Genomic DNA, 20,717 nt, shown 5'->3' with positions numbered 1-20,717 from the left:
GCATAGATAGGTGAGGTGAGTGGGCAAAGATCTGGAAAATGGAGTATAATGTGGGCAAATATGAAATTTTGACAGGGAGAATAAAAAAAAAGCTTATTATCTAAATGATGAGAGGTTGCCGAGGTCTGCAATTCAGAGGGATGTGGGTGTTCTAGTGCATAAATCACAAAAGGCTAGCATGCAGGTACAGCAAGTAATTATGAAAACTACAATAAAGTTATTGTTTATTGTGAGGGGAACTGATTACAAAAGTAGGAAAGGTTGTGCTTCAGTTGTATAGAGCATTGGTGAGACCACATCTGGAGTATTGTATACAATATTGATCTCCTGATTTAAGGAAAGATGTAAATGTGTTGGGAGCAGTTTGGAAATGGTTCACTAGACTAATTTCTAGAATGGGCAGGTTGTCCTATGAGGAAAGGTTGGACAAGTTAGGTTTGTATACACTGGAGTTTAGAAGATTAAGAGTTGACTTGATTGAAACCGTTAAAATCCTGAGGGCCATTGGCAGGATGGATAGGGAAAGGATGTTTCCTCTTGTTGGCGAATCTAGAACTCAGTGTTTAAAAATAAGGGATTGCTCTTTTAAGACAGAGATGAGGAGACATTTTTCACTCAGAAGGTTGTGAATCTTTGGAGCGCTCTTCCTCCAAAGGCAGTGGAAGCAGTGTCTTTGAATATTTTCAAGGCAGTGTTAGATTCTTGGTTAACAAGGGTCTGAAAGGTTATCAGGGCTAGGCAGGAATGTGGGAGTTTAGGTTATAATCAGATCAGCAATGATCTAATTGAATGGCGGAGCAGGCTCGAAGGGCTAAGTGGACTCCTAATTGGTATGTTTGTAAATTTGACCTATCTGTTCAAAGACTCTATTCAAAGGTGCGAGAGGGCAGTAGGTTGAGAATAAGTGTTGTCTGCCCGGATGGGGATGTGAGATACCTGCAAGGAGAGGGAAATTAATGGAGTTGCAAGATGTGTTGACCTGAGGACTGCTGTGCAGGAGAATGATGTTCAAGTCAAAGTTTGGGACATGACTCCTGAAAATGTTACACCATTCATCTTTCATTCCCTCCTGAGGTCTTGATCCCCTTGGTGCATTGTGTTCAGGTTGGAGTGCCACACTCCTCCTGCTAACATCCTTGGCCTCTTACATCCACATCCGTCTGTTTGGAGAAGTTTTGCTCTTCCTCCGGGCTTTGGGGGAGTTCACCTCACTGCATCTCCTTAGACCCCTCAGCAGGACCTCCAAGTAAGAGAGATCCAGGGGGCAGCCTTCCAGTGTCACTTCTCCTTTGCTGTTGCCTCAATAATCAAAACATGCACTTGGAATCCATGCCTTGGATCCTTTAAATCCTTGATCAGAATAGATATGTCATCCTGCCTAGCCTTGCTAATTGTTCTGGAAGTCTGGAGGAGAGATTATTATTGGTTTGCTTTAGTAAAGAATTATTGCTGGAAATGTCAGGTTCCAGATCTGAAAATTCTTCCACCATTCTGGCAAATTCTAAGGTGATAAGATTACTCCAAAAGGATGTACAGGTACCAGACCCCTTATTTGGCATCCTAAAATCCAAAAGAACCCAAAACCCAGCTACGTACTTGGGAATAAAACCCTTTTATTCTTTATTTTTTCAGCGATATTTTATGCATGCTAGGCCTAGGACCCAAAATCCATAAAATACCCAAAATCCAGCACATGTTCCTGTGCTTCCCAGATAAGTGGTCTGGAACCTGGAGATAAGTGAATGGTGAAAAAGGTGGCAGATAGAGTATAAGGGGCGGCACGGTAGCACAGTGGTTAGCACTGCTGCTTCACAGCTCCAGGGTCCCGGGTTCGATTCCCGGCTCGGGTCACTGTCTGTGTAGAATTTGCACATTCTCCTCGTGTCTGCGTGGGTTTCCTCCGGGTGCTCCGGTTTCCTCCCACAGTCCAAAGATGTACGGGTTAGGTTGATTGGCCAGGTTAAAAATTGCCCCTGAGAGTCCTGGGATGCGTAGGTCAGAGGGATTAGCGGGTAAATATGTGGGGGTAGAGCCTGGGTGGGATTGTGGTCGGTGCAGACTCGATGGGCCAAATGGCCTCCTTCTGCACTGTAGGGTTTCTATGATTTCTATGATAACTTGGAGAATTGACATTGTCTGATGCCCAATGGACAGTGCCAAGATGCCCCCTGGGCATTGGCACTTTGCCCCTTGGGCAGTGCCAGGGGGCCCAGGCTGGCACTGCCAGGGTGGCAATGCCCAGGAGGTATCCCCCTGGCACCCGACTCTCTGGGAGGGCTCGATGACTCCCCTTCACTCCGGGATTAGAAGCTAGCAGGCCCGGAGATTTCAGATGCAGTGGTGCCCAGTGGGGAGCCCGCAAAATGGCCTCCGCCAGAGTCTCCTACAAAAGCAGCGCAGTGAGCTGGGAGAATCGCCACGCGCCCTTCCCCCCCATAGTGAGAAACAATGACTTATTGCTGTACAGAGAGATTTGAGTGTCCTCATTCAAGAAAGCACAAAGTTAACATGCTGAAGTTGGGAAGATAATTTGCAAATTTACCTTTATTCCAATAAATTGGAGTACAAGAGTAAAGACGTCTTGCTATAATTGTACAGAACTTTTGTTCTGGAATGCTGCATCTAGTTTTAGCTCTGTATGTAAGGAAGGATAAATTGCCATAGAGAGGGTGCAAAAAAGGTTCACTGGACTGATTTCTGGGATGACGGAGTTGCCCTGAGGATAGATTAACTAAAATGGTCCTGTACCTCTTTAGAGTTGAGAAGAATGAGAGGTGATCTTATTACAACATATAAAATTCGAAGAGGGCTTGTCAGAATAAATGCTGAGAGCTTGTTTTCCCAGGCTGGAGAGTCTAGTAGCAAGGTGTATAGTCTAATGGCTAAGGGAACATACGTTTAGGACTGAGATGAAGAGAATTTTTTCACTGAGTGTTGTGAATCTTCAGAATTCTCTGAGTTGTTGATGTTCAGTCATTGAATAAATTCAAGACTGAGATTGACAGGTTTTTGGACTTTAAGGTCATCGAGGGATATGGGAATCTGGTGGCAAAGTGGAGATGAAGATCAGCCATGATCTTAAATGGAGTAACAGTCTCGAACAAGCATATGGCATGTTGCTGATCCTTTTGCTTATGTCTCTAGGTTACATTTCCAATGACTATATAGTGACCCCAATAGAAATGTTGGGTGTTTAAGGACAAGATCAGAATCAGTTGTATCCCTCAGCATTCAACACTCAGTGTGGAATTTTGCCATTTTTTGACAAAGTGTCATCTCAGGCGGAAAAAGCGCCTGCCGGTGGTGTTGGTGGACTTTCCCGCCACATTTTTAAACTGATTATAGAATCATAGAATCCCTACAGTGCAGAAGGAGGCCATTTAGCTCATTGAGTCTGCACCAACCACAATCCCACCCAGGCACTATCCCCGTAACTCCACATATTTACCCTGTTAGTCCCTCTGACACTGAGGGAGAATTTAGCATGGCCAATCAACCTAACCTGCACACCTTTGGACTGTGGGAGGAAACCATAGCATCCGGAGTAAACCCTTTCAGACATGGGGAGAATGTGCAAACTCCACACAGACAGACCCCGAGGCTGGAATTGAACCCGGGTCCCTGGCGCTGTGAGACAGCAGTGCTAACCACTGTGCCACCATGCCACCCCTCGGTGGGCTGATGGACTGATGGGTCCCACAATGTCATACTGGTGGGAAGGGCACTGACTGAGCCCGCCCTGACAGAAACGTAGATTTTTGAAAGATTGGGCTGATGTAAAAGAATACACCCACTCCCACACAACCACCTCCTCCCTCCACCACCCACCAACCACACCACGGAACTTGTAGGGCGGTGTTAGGGCAATATCAGGGTACATCCCAGCTATAAACTTCCCCGCCCCCCCCAACCAGGATCTGTACTCACCTTGTGCCTCCAGCAGATTCTGCTTGGCAGATGCATATCATGGGGGACCTGTCGCTATTTGCCCTGTTGAGAAGGGTCAACAGGAGAATTGCTGTTGGGTTCATGTCAGTGAGTTAGGTTAACTCATGCTGCGAATCTCTTCAACCAGCAACAGAGAGCTGCATGTCCTGCCCTCAGTACATGTCGTGATAAAGATACATAGCTTTTGGAGCTATGATAACCTGCTCTTTTGAGGATCTAGATATCGATGAATGTTCAATAATATCCCAAGTAAGATCAGTTTCAAGTTTAAAAGAACAAAGAACAAAGAAAATTACAGCACAGGAACAGGCCCTTTGGCCCTCCAAGCCTGCACCGACCATGCTGCCCGACTTAACTAAAACCTCCTACCCTTCCGGGGACCATATCCCCCCTATTCCTATCCTATTCATGTACTTGTCAAGACGCCCCTTAAAAGTCACTACCGTATCCGCTTCCACTACTTCCCCTGGCAATGAGTTCCAGGCACCCACTACTCTGTGTACAAAATCTGCCTTGTATATCTCCTTTAAACCTTGCCCCTTGCACCTTAAACCTGTGTCCCCTAGTAATTGGCTCTTCCACCCTGGGAAAAAGCTTCTGACTATCCACTCTGTCCATGCCTCTCATAATCTAGATGACTTCTATCAGGTCTCCCCTCAATCTCCGTCACTCCAGTGAGAACAAACCAAGTTTCTCCAACCTCTCTTCATAGCTAATGCCCTCCATATCAGGCAACATCCTGGTAAATCTTTTCTGTACACTCTCCAAAGCCTCCACAGCCTTCTGGTAGTGTGGCAACCAGAATTGAACACTATATTCCAAGTGCGGCCTAACTAAGGTTCTATGAAGCTGCAACATGACTTGCCAATTTTTAAACTCAATACCCAGGCCGATGAAGGCAAGCATGCCGTATGCCTTCTTGACTACCTTCTCCAGCTGCATTGCCACTTTCAGTGACCTGTGTACCTGTACACCCAGATCCCTTTGCCTATCAATACTCTTAAGGGTTCTGCCATTTACTGTATATTTCCTATCTGTATTAGACCTTCCAAAATGTATTACCTCACATTTACCTCAAAGGTGCAATGTATTTTATTTCACATGATATAAATTTGAATATTCAATATTTATTATGCCAGTGGTCTTTGCTATTTTGGTACAAAATCACTAACTTTCTTAAATTGCATAGTAATATAGAATCAATTCCAATTTTTATTATAGAAGGTGCTGGATTTTGATTCAGAATCTATGGCACTTTCTTTATTTGATAGTGATATGGAATTAATGGCCCTTCTTGTCGAGGATAATAACACATAATAATCAATAACATATATTGCATTGTATATTAATACAGATCAATAGTCTTTCCTGCACTGGATATTAATAGGGTTGGGAGACAACATACGAGATGTAACAATAACCCAGCAGATTGCCATTGTGAGCAGTCAATTGTATTCCTTTGTCATTCCTAGGAATGGTTATAAAGTAAAGGATTGCAAATGCTGAAAACCTCAAACAAAAACAAAACATGCTGATAATACAGAATCAACATCCATAAAGATGTGCAGCCTTTGCTGGAACAGGGAGACAGATAATGTTCATAAGACTGAATGAACTGAAAGGGACAGAGGGAGGAGCAGTTGAACTGACAGGCTGCACATTTCCCCTATCACTGAGAGAGATCCAAAGATTCATAGGCAGAAAGCAGGGTTTTGAGGAGGAGGTGATGTACACTGATCAGCTGAGTGCAACTGTGAAAGAGATTAAGAGGAAAAACAACACTAAATATAACTCAGGAGGATATGTAAAGACACAGAGAAGGCACGCACACACACACACACACACACACACACACACACACAGTTAAAACCTTCAAAATAGATGGAATTAAAGGGGAAGGTGGATGACAGTTACAGACTCGAGTTACCCTACTGGAGTCTACAAGAATACAATATTAAATTCTTGGACATTTACAAGCAATTTTGGAGAAAGATCATAAGAAAATTAAAGCAAAACTGATTTTTAAAAAACATTTATTAAGAAAGTTTTGGAGACAGAAAGTTTTGGAATCAGTTTCCAGTTGGCTGTGGAGAAGCAGGTCTCTGTGAGGATAGACAAGTTATGCAACCAACGGTGTTAGTGTGTGGGGTGGGGCAATTGGAGGTGGGAGAACATGCAGTTAAGCCTTCAGGAATAAATTTAACCAGAGTTAGCAACCCTATACATACAGACAGTGCTCAGACTAGAATGAGACACACAGAAAGGAGTTTTTGCCATCAGGTGAGGAGCTCAAAGGGAGAAATCTATTGATTCGGCACACCCGTCTTAATGGAAACAACCCCGAATGCATGATTTTCACTTCAGATGCAGTTGGAGGTGGTAACAGAAGTGGGCGCGTGAAGAGTCAGGCTGGTTAAAAGGCCTGCCTCAGTTCTCTAACATATTTGCGCAGTTGTAAAAAGCTGATTAGACTGTCTCGCCCTCACCCCTAAATACACTCTCCGTGCCCTCTTATACCCCCATGCCACCTCCATAGCCACTGTTCCAGTATCCATCACGGGTAGACACCAGGATCCATGTGGAGATAAAGAAAAATAAAGTTATAATGAGCGGAGAGCTCTAACTCATATACATTTGATGCTGACAAAATTCATTCATGAAACCCATTCAGAGATTTGAAATCCCCTCAAGTGGACAATTTGTTGTAAAAGCAAAACTAATCACATCAAAAACAGCTAATTATTTAATAATCTCTTAAAACTGTCAATCAAAAAATGAATTTAGCCCCCCCCCCCAGCTGAGATAAGTAGTTTGGGAGCTTTTGAAACTTAGCCAAACATGCATAACAGACACAGCTGTAATGATAGCCCATGGGAAATGTCCACAATCACAACAGTAGCAACAGATAGCTCATGGTTTATTTTAAAACTGTACCAGATGGCCTGTCAATCAGCATACTCCAGCAATCTATCTTTGTATTGCTTCGACTGAAAGCTGCAACCTATGGTGGTACAGTGGACAGTGAAGAAGGTTATCTAGGATTGCAACGGGATCTTGATCAATTGGGCCAGTGGGCTGATGAATGGCAGATGGAGTTTAATTTAGATAACAACGAAGTGATGCATTTTGGTAGATCAAACCAGGACAGGACTTACTCAGTTAATGGTAGGGCATTGGGGAGAGTTACAGAACAAAGAGATATAGGGGTACAGGTTCATAGCTCCTTGAAAGTGGAGTCACAGGTGGACAGGGTGGTGAAGAAGGCATTCGCATGCTTGGTTTCATTGGTCAGAACATTGAATACAGGAGTTGGGACGTCTTGTTGAAGTTGTACAAGACGTTGGTAAGGCCACACTTGGAATACTGTATACAATTCTGGTCACCCTATTATGGAAAGGATATTATGAAACAAGAAAGAATGCAGAAAAAGTGCTACCAGGACTTCATGGTTTGAGTTATGACAGGCTGGGACTTTTTTCCCTGGAGCAGAGGAGGTTTAGGGGTGATTTTATGGAGGTCTATAAAATAATGAGGGGCATAGATAAGGTCGATTGTCAACATCCTTTTCCAAAGGTAGGGGTGTCTAGGGCATAGTCTTTAAGATGAGAGGGGCAATTTTTTCACAGAGGGTGGTAAGTGTCTGGAACAAGCTACCAGAAGTAGTAGTAGAGGTGGATACAATTTTGACTTTTAAAAAGACAGCTACATGGGTAAAATTGGTATTGAGGGATATGGGCCAAACGCAGGAAATTGGGACTAGCTTAATAGTAAAAACTGGGTGGCATGTACAAGTTGGGGCAAAAGGCCTGTTTTTATGCTGTAAGCCTCTATGACTCTATGTTCTGTTTTCATTTTTAAAGTGCAGGGGATTTACATAACTTGACATTTAAACAAACCTTATCGACTCTTCAAAAGCATTTACACTTCTACATACATCCGTAGCTCCCACGCTGTGGGTTAAGACTTTTGGGACAGCAAAAATGTGCTCTGTTTGAACTCAGCAGTAATTTCAAATGGCCCAGCTGAGTTCGGGGTTCCTGTTGTTTGATTCACATCCCATCCCCTCCTCCCGACAGCAAAAATGGGACGTCAGAAACGGGGGCGGGTTCCATCTGCCATTTTGGAACCAGCCCAACTCCTTGAAAATCTAACCTAGTGTTCAATCAGATGAGAGTTCCTGAGAGCAATATCAGATACAGCTCATTGTAAAAGGGAATGCATGAAGCATATAGTGGCATGATGACGCAGTGGTTGGCACTGCTACCTCATAGTGCCAGGGATCCCAGTTCAATTCCTGCCTTGGGTGACTGTTTGCACGTTCTCCCTGTGTCTGCGTGGGTTTCCTTCGGGTGCTCTGGTTTCCTCCCAAAGTCCAAAGATGTGCAGGTTAAGTGGATTTGCCATGCTAAATTGCCCTCAGTGACCCAAGATGTGTGAATTAAGGGGATTAGTGGGATAAATACGTGGGGTTACTAGGATAGGGTGGGAGTCTGAGCCTTGGTAAGATGCTCTGTTGGAGACTCAGTGTGCACCCAATGGGTTGAATGGCCTGCTTCTGCACTGTAGCAATTCTACAGTTCTAGAGTCATAGAGGTTTACAGCCCAATTTGTCCATGCCGCCCTTTTTACCATCAGTAAGCTAATCCCAACTGTCCTCGTTTGGCCCATATCCCTCTATACCCAAGTTACCCGTGTAACTGTCTAAATGTTTTTTAAAAGACAAAATTGAACCCTCCTTTACTACTGCTTCTGACAGCTTGTTCCAGACACTCATCACTCTGCATGATTGCCCCTCTGGACCCTATTGTATCTCTCCCCTCTCACCTTAAACCTACGCCCTCTAGTTTTAGACTCTCCTACTTTTGGGAAAAGATGTTGATTATCTACCTTATCTATACCATAAGACATAGGAGCAGAATTAGGCCACTCGGCCCATTGACCATTCAATCATGGCTGATATTTTTCTCATCCTCACTCTCCTGCCTTTTCCCCATAATCCTCTTATTAATCAAGAACCTATCTATCTCTGTCTTAAAGACACTCAATGACTTGGCCTCCACAGCCTTCTGCAGCAAAGAGCTCCACAGATTCACCATTCTCTGGCTGAAGAAATTCCTCTTCATCTCTGTTTTAAAGGATCGTCCTTTTAGCCTGAGCTTGTGCCCTCTGGTTCTAGTTTTTCCTCCTAGTGAAAACATCCTCTCCACGTCCACTCTATCCAGGCCTCGCAGTATCCTGTAAGTTTCAATAAGATCCCCCCTCATCCTTCTCAACTCCAACCAGTACAGACCCAGAATCCTCCACCGTTCCTCATACAACAAGCTCTTCATTCCAGGGATCATTCTTGTGAACCTTCTCTGAACCATTTCCAAGGCCAGTACATCTTCCTTAGATACGGGGCCCAAAATTGCTCACAATACTCCAAATGGGGTCTGACTAGAGCCTTATACAGCCTCAGAAGTACATCCCTGCTCTTGTATTCTAGCCCTCTTGACATGAATGCTAACATTGCATTTGGCTTCCTAACTGCCGACTGAAACTGCACGTTAACCTTAAGAGAATCTTGAACAAGGACTCCCAAGTCCCTTTGTGTTTCTGATTTCCTAAGCATTTCCCCATGTAGAAAATAGTCTATGCCTCCATTCCTCCTTCCAGAGTGCATAACCTCACACTTTTCCACATTGTATTCCATCTGCCACTTCTTTGCCCACTCTCCTAACCTGTCCAAGTTCTTCTGCAGCCCCCCCGCTTCCTCAATACTACCTGTCCCTATATATATCTTTGTATCATCTGCAAACTTAGCAACAGTGCCTTAAGTTCCTCTTCCAAATCGTTAACGTATATTGTGAAAAGTTGTGGTCGCAGCACCTGAGACACACCACTAGTCACCGGCTGCCATCCTTAAAAAGACCCCCTTATCCCCACTCTCTACCTTCTGCCAGTCAGCCAATCCTCTATCCATGCCAGGATCTTACCCTTAACACCTCTTAACTTATTTAACAGTCTCCTATGCGGCACCTTGTCAAAGGCCTTTTGGAAATCTAAATAAATCACATCCACTGGTTCTCCTTTATCTAACTTCCTTGTTACCTCCTCAAAGATCTCTAACAGATTTGTCAGGCATGACCTCTCCTTGACGAAGCCATGCTGACTCAGTCCTATTTTATCATGCACTTCCAAGTACTCCGCGATCTCATCTTTAATAATGGACTCTAAAATCTTGCCAATGACTGAAGTCAGGCTAACCGGCCTATAATTTCCTGTCTGCTGCCTCCGTCCCTTCTTAAACAGCGGTGTTACGTTAGCTACTTTCCAGTCTAAAAAAGCAATAAGGGGGGAGAAAATGAAATATGAGTGTAAGCTAGCTACTTTCCAGTCCTCTGGGACCCTCCCTGCCTCCAATGATTGCTGAAAGATCACCACCAATGCCTCCACAATTTCCTCAGCTATCTCTTTTAGAACACTGGGGTGTAGTCCATCCGGTCCAGGTGATTTATCCACCTTCAGACCTTTCAGTTTCCCCAGAACCTTCTCCTTAGTGATGGCCACTACACTCACCTGTGCCCTCTGATTCTGGAGCTCTGGCATCCCACTGGTATCTTCCACCATGAAGACTGATGCAAAGTAACTATTCAGTTCCTCTGCCATTTCTTTTTTTCGTATTATTACTTCTCCAGCCTCATTTTTCAGTGGCCCAATGTCTATTTTTGCCTCTCCCTTACCTTTTATATATTGAAAAACACTCTTCCTATCTTCTTTTATATTACTAGCTAGCTTACACTCATATTTCATCTTCTCCCCCCTTACTGCTTTTTTAGTTATCCTTTGTTCACTTTTATAGGCTTCCCAATCCTCCGGCTTCCCACTAATCCTCACCACTTTGTATGCTTTTTCTTTTGCTTTTATGCTGTCCTTGACTTCCCTCATCAGCCATGGATGCCTCGTCCTCCCCTTAGCATGTTTCCTCCTCCTTGGGATGAACTTCTGTTGTGCCTCCTGAATAACTCTCAAAAACCCCTGTCATTGCAGTTCCATTGTCTTCCCTGCTAGCTCCCTTTCCAATCAATTCTGGCCAGCTCCTCCCTCATCTCTTTGTAGTTACCTTTATTTAATTGTAATACAGTTGCATCTGATTTCAGCTTCTCCCTCTAAAACTGCCGGGCAAATTCTATCATATTGTGATGATCACTGCTCCCTAAGGGTTCCCTTACCTCAAGTTCCCTAATCAAGTCTGCCTCATTACAAATCACCAAATCCAGAATTGCCTGTCCCCTAGTAGGCTCTGTCACAAGCTGCTCCAAAAAAATAGCTTAGACATTCCACAAATTCCTTTTCTTGGGATCCACTACCTACCTGATTTTCCCAGTCCACCTGCATATTGAAGTCCCCCATGATTATTGTAATAATAATGCCCCTCATTATTTTATAGACCTCTTTAAGATCACCCCTAAGCCTCCTACACTCCAGGGAAAAAAGTCCTAGTCTATACAATCTCTCCTCACAACTCAAGCCATCAAGTTCCAGTATCATCCGAGTAAATCTTTTCTGCACTCTTTCTAGTTTAATAATATCCTTTCTGTAATAGGGTGACCAGAGCTGTACACAGTATTCCAAGTGTGGCCTTACTAATGTCTTGCACAACTTCAACAAGACATCCCAATGTTCTGCTATGAGTGCCCTCTGCTGTCTGACATAGGAATAGTCTCTTCTGTCCCACAGGCTGAAAGGGATCTTTCACATTGTCCCGACAGGACAGATTCAATTTAACTGGATAACTGTGGCGCTCACACCTCTTTAATGAAACCAAACATGCCAAATGCCTTCTTCACCACTCTGTCCACCTGTGACTCCACGTTCAAAGAGCTATGAACCTGTACCCCTAGATCTCTTTGTTCTTTAACTCTCCCCAACGCCCTACCATTAACTGAGTAAGTCCTACCCTGGTTCAATCTACCAAAATGCATTACCTCACATTTATCTGAATTAAACTCCATCTGCCATTCACTGGCCCAATTGATCAAGATTCCATTGCAATCCTAGATAACCTTCTTCACTGTCCACTATGCCACCAATCTTGGTGTCATCTGCAAACTTACTAATCATGTCTCTTAAATTCTCATCCAAATCATTAATATAAATGTCAAATAACAGTGGACCCAGCACCGGTCTGAGGTACACCGCTGGTCACAGGCTTCCAGTTTGAAAAACAGCCCTCTACAATCACCCTCTGTCTTCTATCATCAAGCCAATTTTGTATCCAATTGGCTACCTCACCCTGGATTCCGTGAGATTTAACCTTATGCAACAACCTACCCTGCAGTACCTTGTCAAAGGCCTTGCTAAAGTCCATGTAGACAACATCGACTGCACTGCCCTCATCTACCTTCTTGGTTACCCCTTCAAAAAACTCAATTAAATTTGTGAGACATGATTTTCCACTCACAAAGTCATGCTGACTGTCCCTAATCAGTCCTTGCCTCTCTAACCTGTAGATCCTGTCTCTCAGAATACATTCTAACAACTTACCCACTACAGATGTTAAGCTCACTGGCCTGTAATTCCCAGGCCTTTCCCTGCAGCCCTTCTTAAACAAAGGCATAACATTTGCTACCCTCCAGTCTTCAGGAGCCTCACCTGTAGCTGTCGATGATTCAAATATCTCTGCCAGGGGATGCTCAATTTCCTCCCTAGCCTTCCACAACGTCCTGGGATACACCACCAGGTCCCGGGGATTTATCTACCTCGTTGCGCTTTAAGATTTCCAGTACCTCCTTCTCTGTAATATGTTCACTCCTCAAGACATCACTATTTATTTCTCCAAGTTCCCTAACATCCATGTCTTTCTCAACAGTAAATACAGATGAGAAATATTCATTTAGGATCTCGTCCATCTCTGGTGGATCCGCACATAGATGACCTTGTTGATCCTTAAGATGACCTACTTTCTCCCTACTTACCCTTTTTCCCTTTATGTATTTGTAGAAGCTCTTTGGATTCTATTTGGAATAGAGGAAAACTGATCTTACTAATAATAAGAAGAAAATACTGTGAATGATGGAAATTACTCATCTGTTTCCATCTGTGCTGTGTGGCATTCAGTACTGCAGTAACCCAGTTCTCATCATAGTATTGTTATTAATATCCTGATGAATATGTCAAAGCTCATTATTGGTGCCAGTTCCAAAAAAAGTGCTTCTACCCAGAAGCTGCATGACAAACGAGATACAGTATTTTGAGATATATTCCTTGTTTGCATTCTTAAAACTGATACTCTTTGATTACAAACATTCTTCTTTCTCTCAGAAAAATTCTTAACGCCACACTGATTAAATCATCATCTTATCCCTACAAATACTTAAGTTGGAATGAAAAGATTGTTCAAAATGCAAAGGAAATCTTGATCTGTCTGCTATGAGTGCCCTCTGCTGTCTGACATAGGAATAGTCTCTTCTGTCCCACAGGCTGAAAGGGATCTTTCACATTGTCCCGACAGGACAGATTCAATTTAACTGGATAACTGTGGCGCTCACACCTCTTTAATGGGGTTTGGGTTGACAACCTTCTCAGCCTGAAGGCAAGGGTTCTGTTGCTGAGCTATGGCTGTCACCATTGGCAAAGGCTCTGAGAATGAGGTACGGTGGCCGAACACAGCATCTGGGATAATTCCCCGGTTAGAAACATAGAAACCCTACAGTGCAGAAGGAGGCCATTCGGCCCATCGAGTCTGCATCGACCACAATCCCACCCAGGCCCTACCCCCACATATTTTACCCGCTAATCCCTCTAACGTACGCATCCCAGCACTCTAAGGGGCAATTTTTTTAACATAGCCAATCAACCTAACCCGCACATCTTTGGACTGTGGGAGGAAACCGGAGCACCCGGAGGAAACCCACGCAGACACGAGGAGAATGTGCAAACTCCACACAGACAGTGACCCGAGCCAGGAATCGAACCTGGGACCCTGGAGCCGTGAAGCAGCAGTGCTAACCACTGTGCTACCGTGCCGCCCGGTTGGTGGCATTCTATTTATACTTGTTTCGTGCCAATTTTTAATCAGACACAGGCAAATGAGTTCCACAGATTTTTCTTTTAAATTTTTACAGAAACCTGTTAAATGTTAGTTTGTTTGTGCATAGAAAATTCTGGTTCAATGATTAATGAAGCCAAGTCGTTACTGAGTTAAACTTGATTTTCGCAAATTGAGCTTGATGGTCCTTGAATAAATTGCTGGTCTCAAATTAAACCCAATTTTATCTGATGAGACCCTATTGCCTCTAACTAGTGCTCTTTGATTACAAGCATTCTGATTGTTTCTTGACCTGTAAAAAGCCTGCATTTGCTTACATCTAATTTTTGACTTGAATTTGGGGTGGTAGGGAGAGGTGGAGAAGAGGCAAATAATCAGAAATTGCTGTCCATTGCAGGGTCCAGCCATTATCATGCTGTGAGTCTGTGACTGAGTGCCCCAGGGAGGGTTCCAGCTGCAATAAATAGTTCAGTGGGATGGTATCATGCAGAATTCTGTTTTGTGTAGAGTCCAGTATTGTGCAGGGCTGTGATACCAATAGAGAGTGGGACACCACTAAGTGCAGATACAGAACTAAAATGAGCCGAGGTGCAGATCAACTCTGAGATCTCAATTTAATGCTGAATATCCATTTATTCACAAACTGGAAACGTTCCACAAAACTGTAATCAACTTACAGTAAAACTAGATTCCAAAAACAAATTCCCATGGGTTAACCATGGAAAATGTGCAGGGTTATGGGGATAGGGTAGGGAAGAAGGTTTGGGTAAGATACTCTGTCAGAGAGTCAGTGCAGGCGTTTTGGGACAAATGGCCTCTTCTGCACTGTAGGGATTCTATGGTTCTTCACAACAGTATCCCAATGAACAAAGCCCCTTGCCATTCACTCCCATTGTACGGAATCGCAATGATCCAAACCCCTTCCATTCACTCCCATTGCACAGAATCCCAATGAACAAATTAGCGTCGAGCTTAGGGCTGGTACTGGCAGCAGCCATCTCCATGGCCAGTAGTGTAGCCGACTCATGCATGGACTCCCTGGCTCTGAGACAGTCCAAGTGCTTCTTCAAAGTTTTATCTGGACTTTGACCTTATACAATACTGGTCCTGTTTTCTCCATAATGATCTCAGGTACCCAACTGGGACATCACCGAAGTTTCTGATGTGAACCAGATCACCCGTTGAGAAAGTTCTTTCTGTCTTTGCGGAATCATAATTTCTTTTTTGGTTTTCTTGTTGTGACTCCACCTACCTTCCAAGTTTGGGAATAACAGGCTTAATTTGGTACAAAACTGTCATCCCATTAACAGCTCCACTGGGGCAACACCTGTTGTTGTGTGCAATGTGGTCCTATAATCGAACAAAAACTGTGCCAGTTTGGTCTCCAGGGATGCCGCCGTTTGTTTCCTCATACTGTTTTGAAGGTTTGCACCACCTGTTCTGCCAGTCCATTTGATGACTGGTGATAAGGTTTGAACATGTTGGATACCATTAAAGAGCACAAAATTCCTGAAATCGCAATTGTAAAAGCTATGCCATTACCGGAAACCAGGACTTCCAGTATTCAATGTATACTGAAGCTTTGCCGCAATTTCTCGATCATAGCCTGAGAGTTCGTGGAACTCGTGCGGGGCACCTCCAACCACTTGGTGTGAGTCGACCATGATTAAAAACATGGAACCCATAAAGGACTCTTGCAAAGTCCATGTGCACACACACCAAGGCCTGCCAGATCTCCCCCATGGGTATAGGGAGGCTGAGGGCAGGAGTTTTTGATTTGCCTGGCAGAGGTCACATCGTTTTACCAAGTCGATGATTTCAGAGTCAAGACCGGGCCACCAGACGTAACTCCTAGCCAGCATCTTCATTTTTGATCCTCCAAGACAGCCATTATGTAATTCCGTTAATATTGGACATTGTCCTGCAGTGGAACAATTACTTGGGACCCCAAGAAATGATCCCGCCCTCAACACTTAACTTTATCTTTTTTGCTGAGGTAGGGTTTCATTTCTTCAGAAGGTAATCCTTGGAATTCCCCCGTGCAGGATAATGTGCCTTATTTTAGATAGGGTTGGATCTTCTTGGGTCCAGACTTCAATATACCTTGCTGACACTGGCAAATTCTCCAAAACAATTCAGGGTCATCACGACTATTTCCGATGCTGGTAAAGGTGCCAGGCTTGTGGGCAATGGGAGGCGACTCAGTGCATCAGCATTAGCTATCCAGGTTCCAGGATGGTGTTCTAGAAGATATTCATAGGCCACCAATAACAAGACCTAGTGCTGCATCCAAGCAGAGGCAATATTGGGGATTGCCTTGTTCTGTTTGTAAAGGCCCAATAAGAGTTTATGATCAGTGACTATAAAAAAGCGTCTACCAGAGACGTATGTGGAACATTTTCATACCAAAATTGACTGCTAACCTATCTTTCTCAATCTGAGGATACTATCGCTCCACGTCCAAAAGGGTCCTCGAGGCATACATGATGGGCTTTTCTGTCCTGCCTTTCCATTCACTCCCATTGCACAGAATCTCAAAACACAATACCATTCCCACTCACTCCCATTGTACAGAATCCCAATAAACAAAACCCTTCTCATTCACCCCCATTGTATGGAATCCCAATGACCAAGGCCCTTCTCATTCGTTCCCATTGTACAGAATACTAATATACCAAACCCCTTCATTTCCATTTTATAAAATGCCAATGGGCAGAACACCTTTCCACTCATCCAATTGTACAAAATTCTGATGTATCAATTCCCATTCATTCCCGTTATACAGAATCCCAATGGATGAAATCCCATTCCATTCACTCAGAGTATATCATTGCATTGGGCATGTTCCTTTCAGACCCTTTGAACAGAATCTCATTGGATCAAAAAAAGATTGACTAGGATGCTACCAGGACTTGATGGTTTGAGTTATAAGGAGAGGCTGGGTAGAGTGGGACTTTTTCCCCTGGATCGTAGGAGACTTAGGGGTGATCTTAAAGAGGTCTATAAAATAATGAGGGGCATAGATAAAGTAGATAGTCAACATCTTTTCCCAACGGTAAGGGAGTCTAAAACTAGAGGGCATAGGTTTAAGGTGAGAGGGGAGAGAAACGAAAGGGCCCAGAGGGGCAATTTTTTCACACAGAGGGTTGTGAGTGTCTGGAACCAGCTGCCCGAGGCAGTAGTAGAGGCGTACAATTTTGTCTTTTGAAAAGCATTTAGATAGTTACATGGATAAGATTGGTATAAAGGGATATGGGCCAAACGTGGGCAATTAGGACTAGTTTAATGGTAAAAACTGGGCGGCGTGGACAAGTAGGGCCGAAGGGCCTCTTTCCATGCTGTAGACCTCTGTGATTCTATGACTCTAAATTATCCTTCCTGCTCAGTCCCATTATCAAGAATCCCAATGAGTCAAACTTCTTCTCATTCATTCACGTTGTACAGAATTCCATTCAGCCAAACCACTCCACTCTCAGTCCTATTGTACAGAGTCCCAATTTCCCTTTCCCATTCTCTCTTAATGGACACAATGCCTTTCCCATCACTCGCATTGTACTGAAGGACAACAGGAGAAGGTAAAATGGTGAATGTGATATTAACATGAGAGGACAACAAGAAGCATAGTAAAAACAATTGAAGATGTTTAACAAACAAGGAAAATGTCAGTGGGAGTAAATTGAGAGATCCAACTACCATTGCATGTACCTTCTAGTCATGTTCTCTCTTTCTCTCTCTCTGGTGACAGGTCCGGGTCTTCACCTTTTCAGTTGGACAGCACAACTATGATGTCACACCTCTGCAGTGGATGGCATGTGCAAATAAAGGTATGAGGAATATAAGTACACAGTTACAAGCACAGAGTGTTGGCACAGTTAAACCTACAGTGTGATAGCGCTGTTACTCAAGTACAAGGTAATAACAAAGGTAGACCAAAGCTGTTACAGATATTGTGTGTTAGTACTGTCATAGGCACCGAATAGTAGAGTAGTCATAAGCTTGGTGCATTAGTGTAGTCGGAGCCACAGGTTCATAGTTACAGGCACGGTGTGTTAACACAGTCAATGGCACAAGGTGGTAGAGCAGTTACAGGCACAAGGACTATGAGCACAGACAAAAACACAGGGCAGTAACATAGGTGAAAGGTTTGTTAGCACTGTCATAAGCACGAACACAGAAAAAGGATATTAATCGCAGTTACAGGCATGATTACAAGTACAGGGAGTTAGCACAACTGCAATTACAGTAGATCAGCACAGTTTCTGGTACAGAGTAATTGACACAGCTTCAGGAGCTATTAGAGAGGCACAGGGTATTAGGAAAGTTACAAGCACTGTCAAAGGCACAAGCATGGACAGGTGGCTTATGTCGGCGCCATGCCTCAGCAGGCAGTGGTTGTGACGGGGAGTGCCAGAGGGATTTGAGTACAATGCTGGTGGGTTAGGTGCTAGATGGACATGGGGTGTCAGTGAATAGATTACTGTGGACATTCCAGGCATGACAGACAGGACTGTCATTTTTTAGGAAAATCACGGCCATGGTGTCAATATCGTATCAGTTACAGGTACGGGCTACAGGTAGTCATAGGTGCATTGTCACCGCACAGTGTGAGGGCAATTTTACCATCGCGTTGCGCCCATTTTCGGGCGCGGCGCGGTGATAAAGTGGGGTGTAAAACACTTAGCATGATCGGCAACGGTTTTCACGACCGGCACCATTTTATGAGCGCCGGATTTCCAGCGTGGTCAGCCCCTTGCCAGGAATGGGCAAGAGGCAGGTTAATGTATGGAAATTTATTTAAATGCTGTTTAACATCTGCTTAGCGAGCTCAATTGTCCGGGCTCGCCCCCCCTTTATGACCTCGCCGGGAAAGGTTCTCAGCAGCGAGGAATAGACATGCTCCCCATGAACAGGGAGCAGTCGACTGTGGAACCAGAGGCCATTGAGACCCCCCCCGGGGAGGCCAAGTGCGAGGGGGGGGGGGTTTCCCCTTGGGCAGCACCATAATGGCAGTGCTACCCTGGCACCCGGGCAATACCAGTCTGGCACCTGGGCAAAGTCCACTGGGCAGTGCCAGAAGGCAGGGCTAATGGGGGGAGGGGGCCCGCTGCCACTTTGCAGCGATCGGTGGGGGAGGGGGGAGCTGCTTCAGGCAGCCTGCACTAGCAGGGGCCTGACAGCTCCCTCTTTTCTGTCAGACCTCTGCTACTGCTAATGTGCAGCCCTTTGATGCTGCACATGCGCACTTCCTCCCTCTGCAGGCTTTCGGGCGCGTTAAGCCCCGCCCACAGGCTTCTGCAGAGAACAACAGTCTCGCTCAGAATTTTGCAGATAGAGTTCATATTGGGGGGGGGTGGGGTGGGGGTGGTCTGAAAACACACCCAAAAGAAAGACCTGAAACTCCCCCAGTTTCATGTCCGCCCAGCACTTAGGAAAAAAAGGTAAAATCGCTCCTACAGGGTCATAGTTCAGCTAGACGCAGGATGGTAGTTCAGTCAGACCCATAGGGCCCAATTTTACCATTATGTTGCATCCGTTTTCGAGCGCGAAAATTTGGTAAAGCTGGGCATCAGGCGAATAGCACGATCCACGCACCGCCTCCGCGCCGGTTCCCCCTTTACCAAGGCCTAAAAATGGCCACGATCGGGACCATGCCCAAAATGGCTACAACGGCTATTTAAATGTATTTGCATGCATTTCAATAGACTCAATGGGCTGCACGCCCAACTTTACCGGCATTTCCCCTTTACCACCGTGTTCGCCAATCCGGAATCGGCGTGAAACAGACATGCTCCATAAAAATCCGATTCAGTGAGGTTAGTGAGGAGGTAAGTGCCTAGCGTCCGACGGCTCTCTGCTACTTATGGGTGTCCTTTCGCTGCAGCCATTTTGTTTCTCAGGTCGGTGGGGGCTCTGCAAGTATGTGGGGGAGTGGGGGGTTGTTGCTCAGCAGCGTGTCCAATGTCCAATTTGCAGCATGGACCTGGGTCTCAGCACTGACCTCGGGTATTGTGGATGCTGCTGGGTCCTAACGCACTCAGCACTCTTCCAGCTGAAGCATGTGCACAAAGCCCTTGCAAATTGCATTGCTGAAACCTCTGAACTTTTCAAGGAGTTGTGATTCTGGGGAACATGTGGGTGGGGAATGGGCAGTATGGACAGTGACTGTTGCTGGGTTAGGAGCAAGCAGCGTTGCTTAATCTCTACATGTGTTCTCCATCTCCAACACCTCCCCCCCCCCCGTCACCCTTCAAAGTAATGAGATAGCTTTTGCGATGCAACCGATTGATCTTGCTGTTCTTTTGGTTACTGCTGGAGTTACATAAGAACATAAGAAATAGGAGCAGGAGTAGGCCATCTGGCCCTTCGAGCCTGCCCCGCCATTCAACAAGATCATGGCTGATCTGAAGCGAATCAGTTCCACTTACCCGCCTGCTCCCCATATCCCCTAATTCCCTTATCGATCAGAAAACTATCTACCCGTGATTTAAACATATTCAACGAGGAAGCCTCCACCACTTCAATGGGCAGAGAATTCCAGAGATTCACTACCCTCTGAGAGAAGAAGTTCCCCCTCAACTCTGTTCTGAACCGGCTCCCCCTTATTTTGAGGCTGTGCCCTCTAGTTCTGGTTTCCCTTCTAAGTGGAAAGAATCTCTCCACCTCTACCCTATCCAGCCCCTTCATTATCTTATATGTCTCTATAAGATCACCCCTCATCCTTCTAAACTCCAACGAGTAC

The 20,717-nt window shown here is 44.8% G+C and overlaps 1 protein-coding gene across 1 annotated transcript in view; it reads left to right on the top strand.

Moving 5' to 3' along the window:
- cacna2d2a (calcium channel, voltage-dependent, alpha 2/delta subunit 2a) overlaps positions 1–20,717 on the top strand; it is a 1,197,503-nt gene that overhangs the window by 998,225 nt on the left and 178,561 nt on the right. The window contains exon 13 of the mRNA XM_078209320.1: positions 17,724–17,802. Coding sequence (XP_078065446.1) covers positions 17,724–17,802 — 79 coding nt within the window. The remainder of the gene's footprint in view (positions 1–17,723; positions 17,803–20,717) is intronic.

The sequence above is a fragment of the Mustelus asterias genome, chromosome 3 (genome assembly GCF_964213995.1).
Source record: "Mustelus asterias chromosome 3, sMusAst1.hap1.1, whole genome shotgun sequence".
NCBI classification, from domain to species: Eukaryota; Metazoa; Chordata; class Chondrichthyes; order Carcharhiniformes; family Triakidae; genus Mustelus; species Mustelus asterias.
The sequence above is the reverse complement of the archived record's forward strand: the minus strand, read 5'-3'. Positions and strand labels throughout refer to the sequence as shown.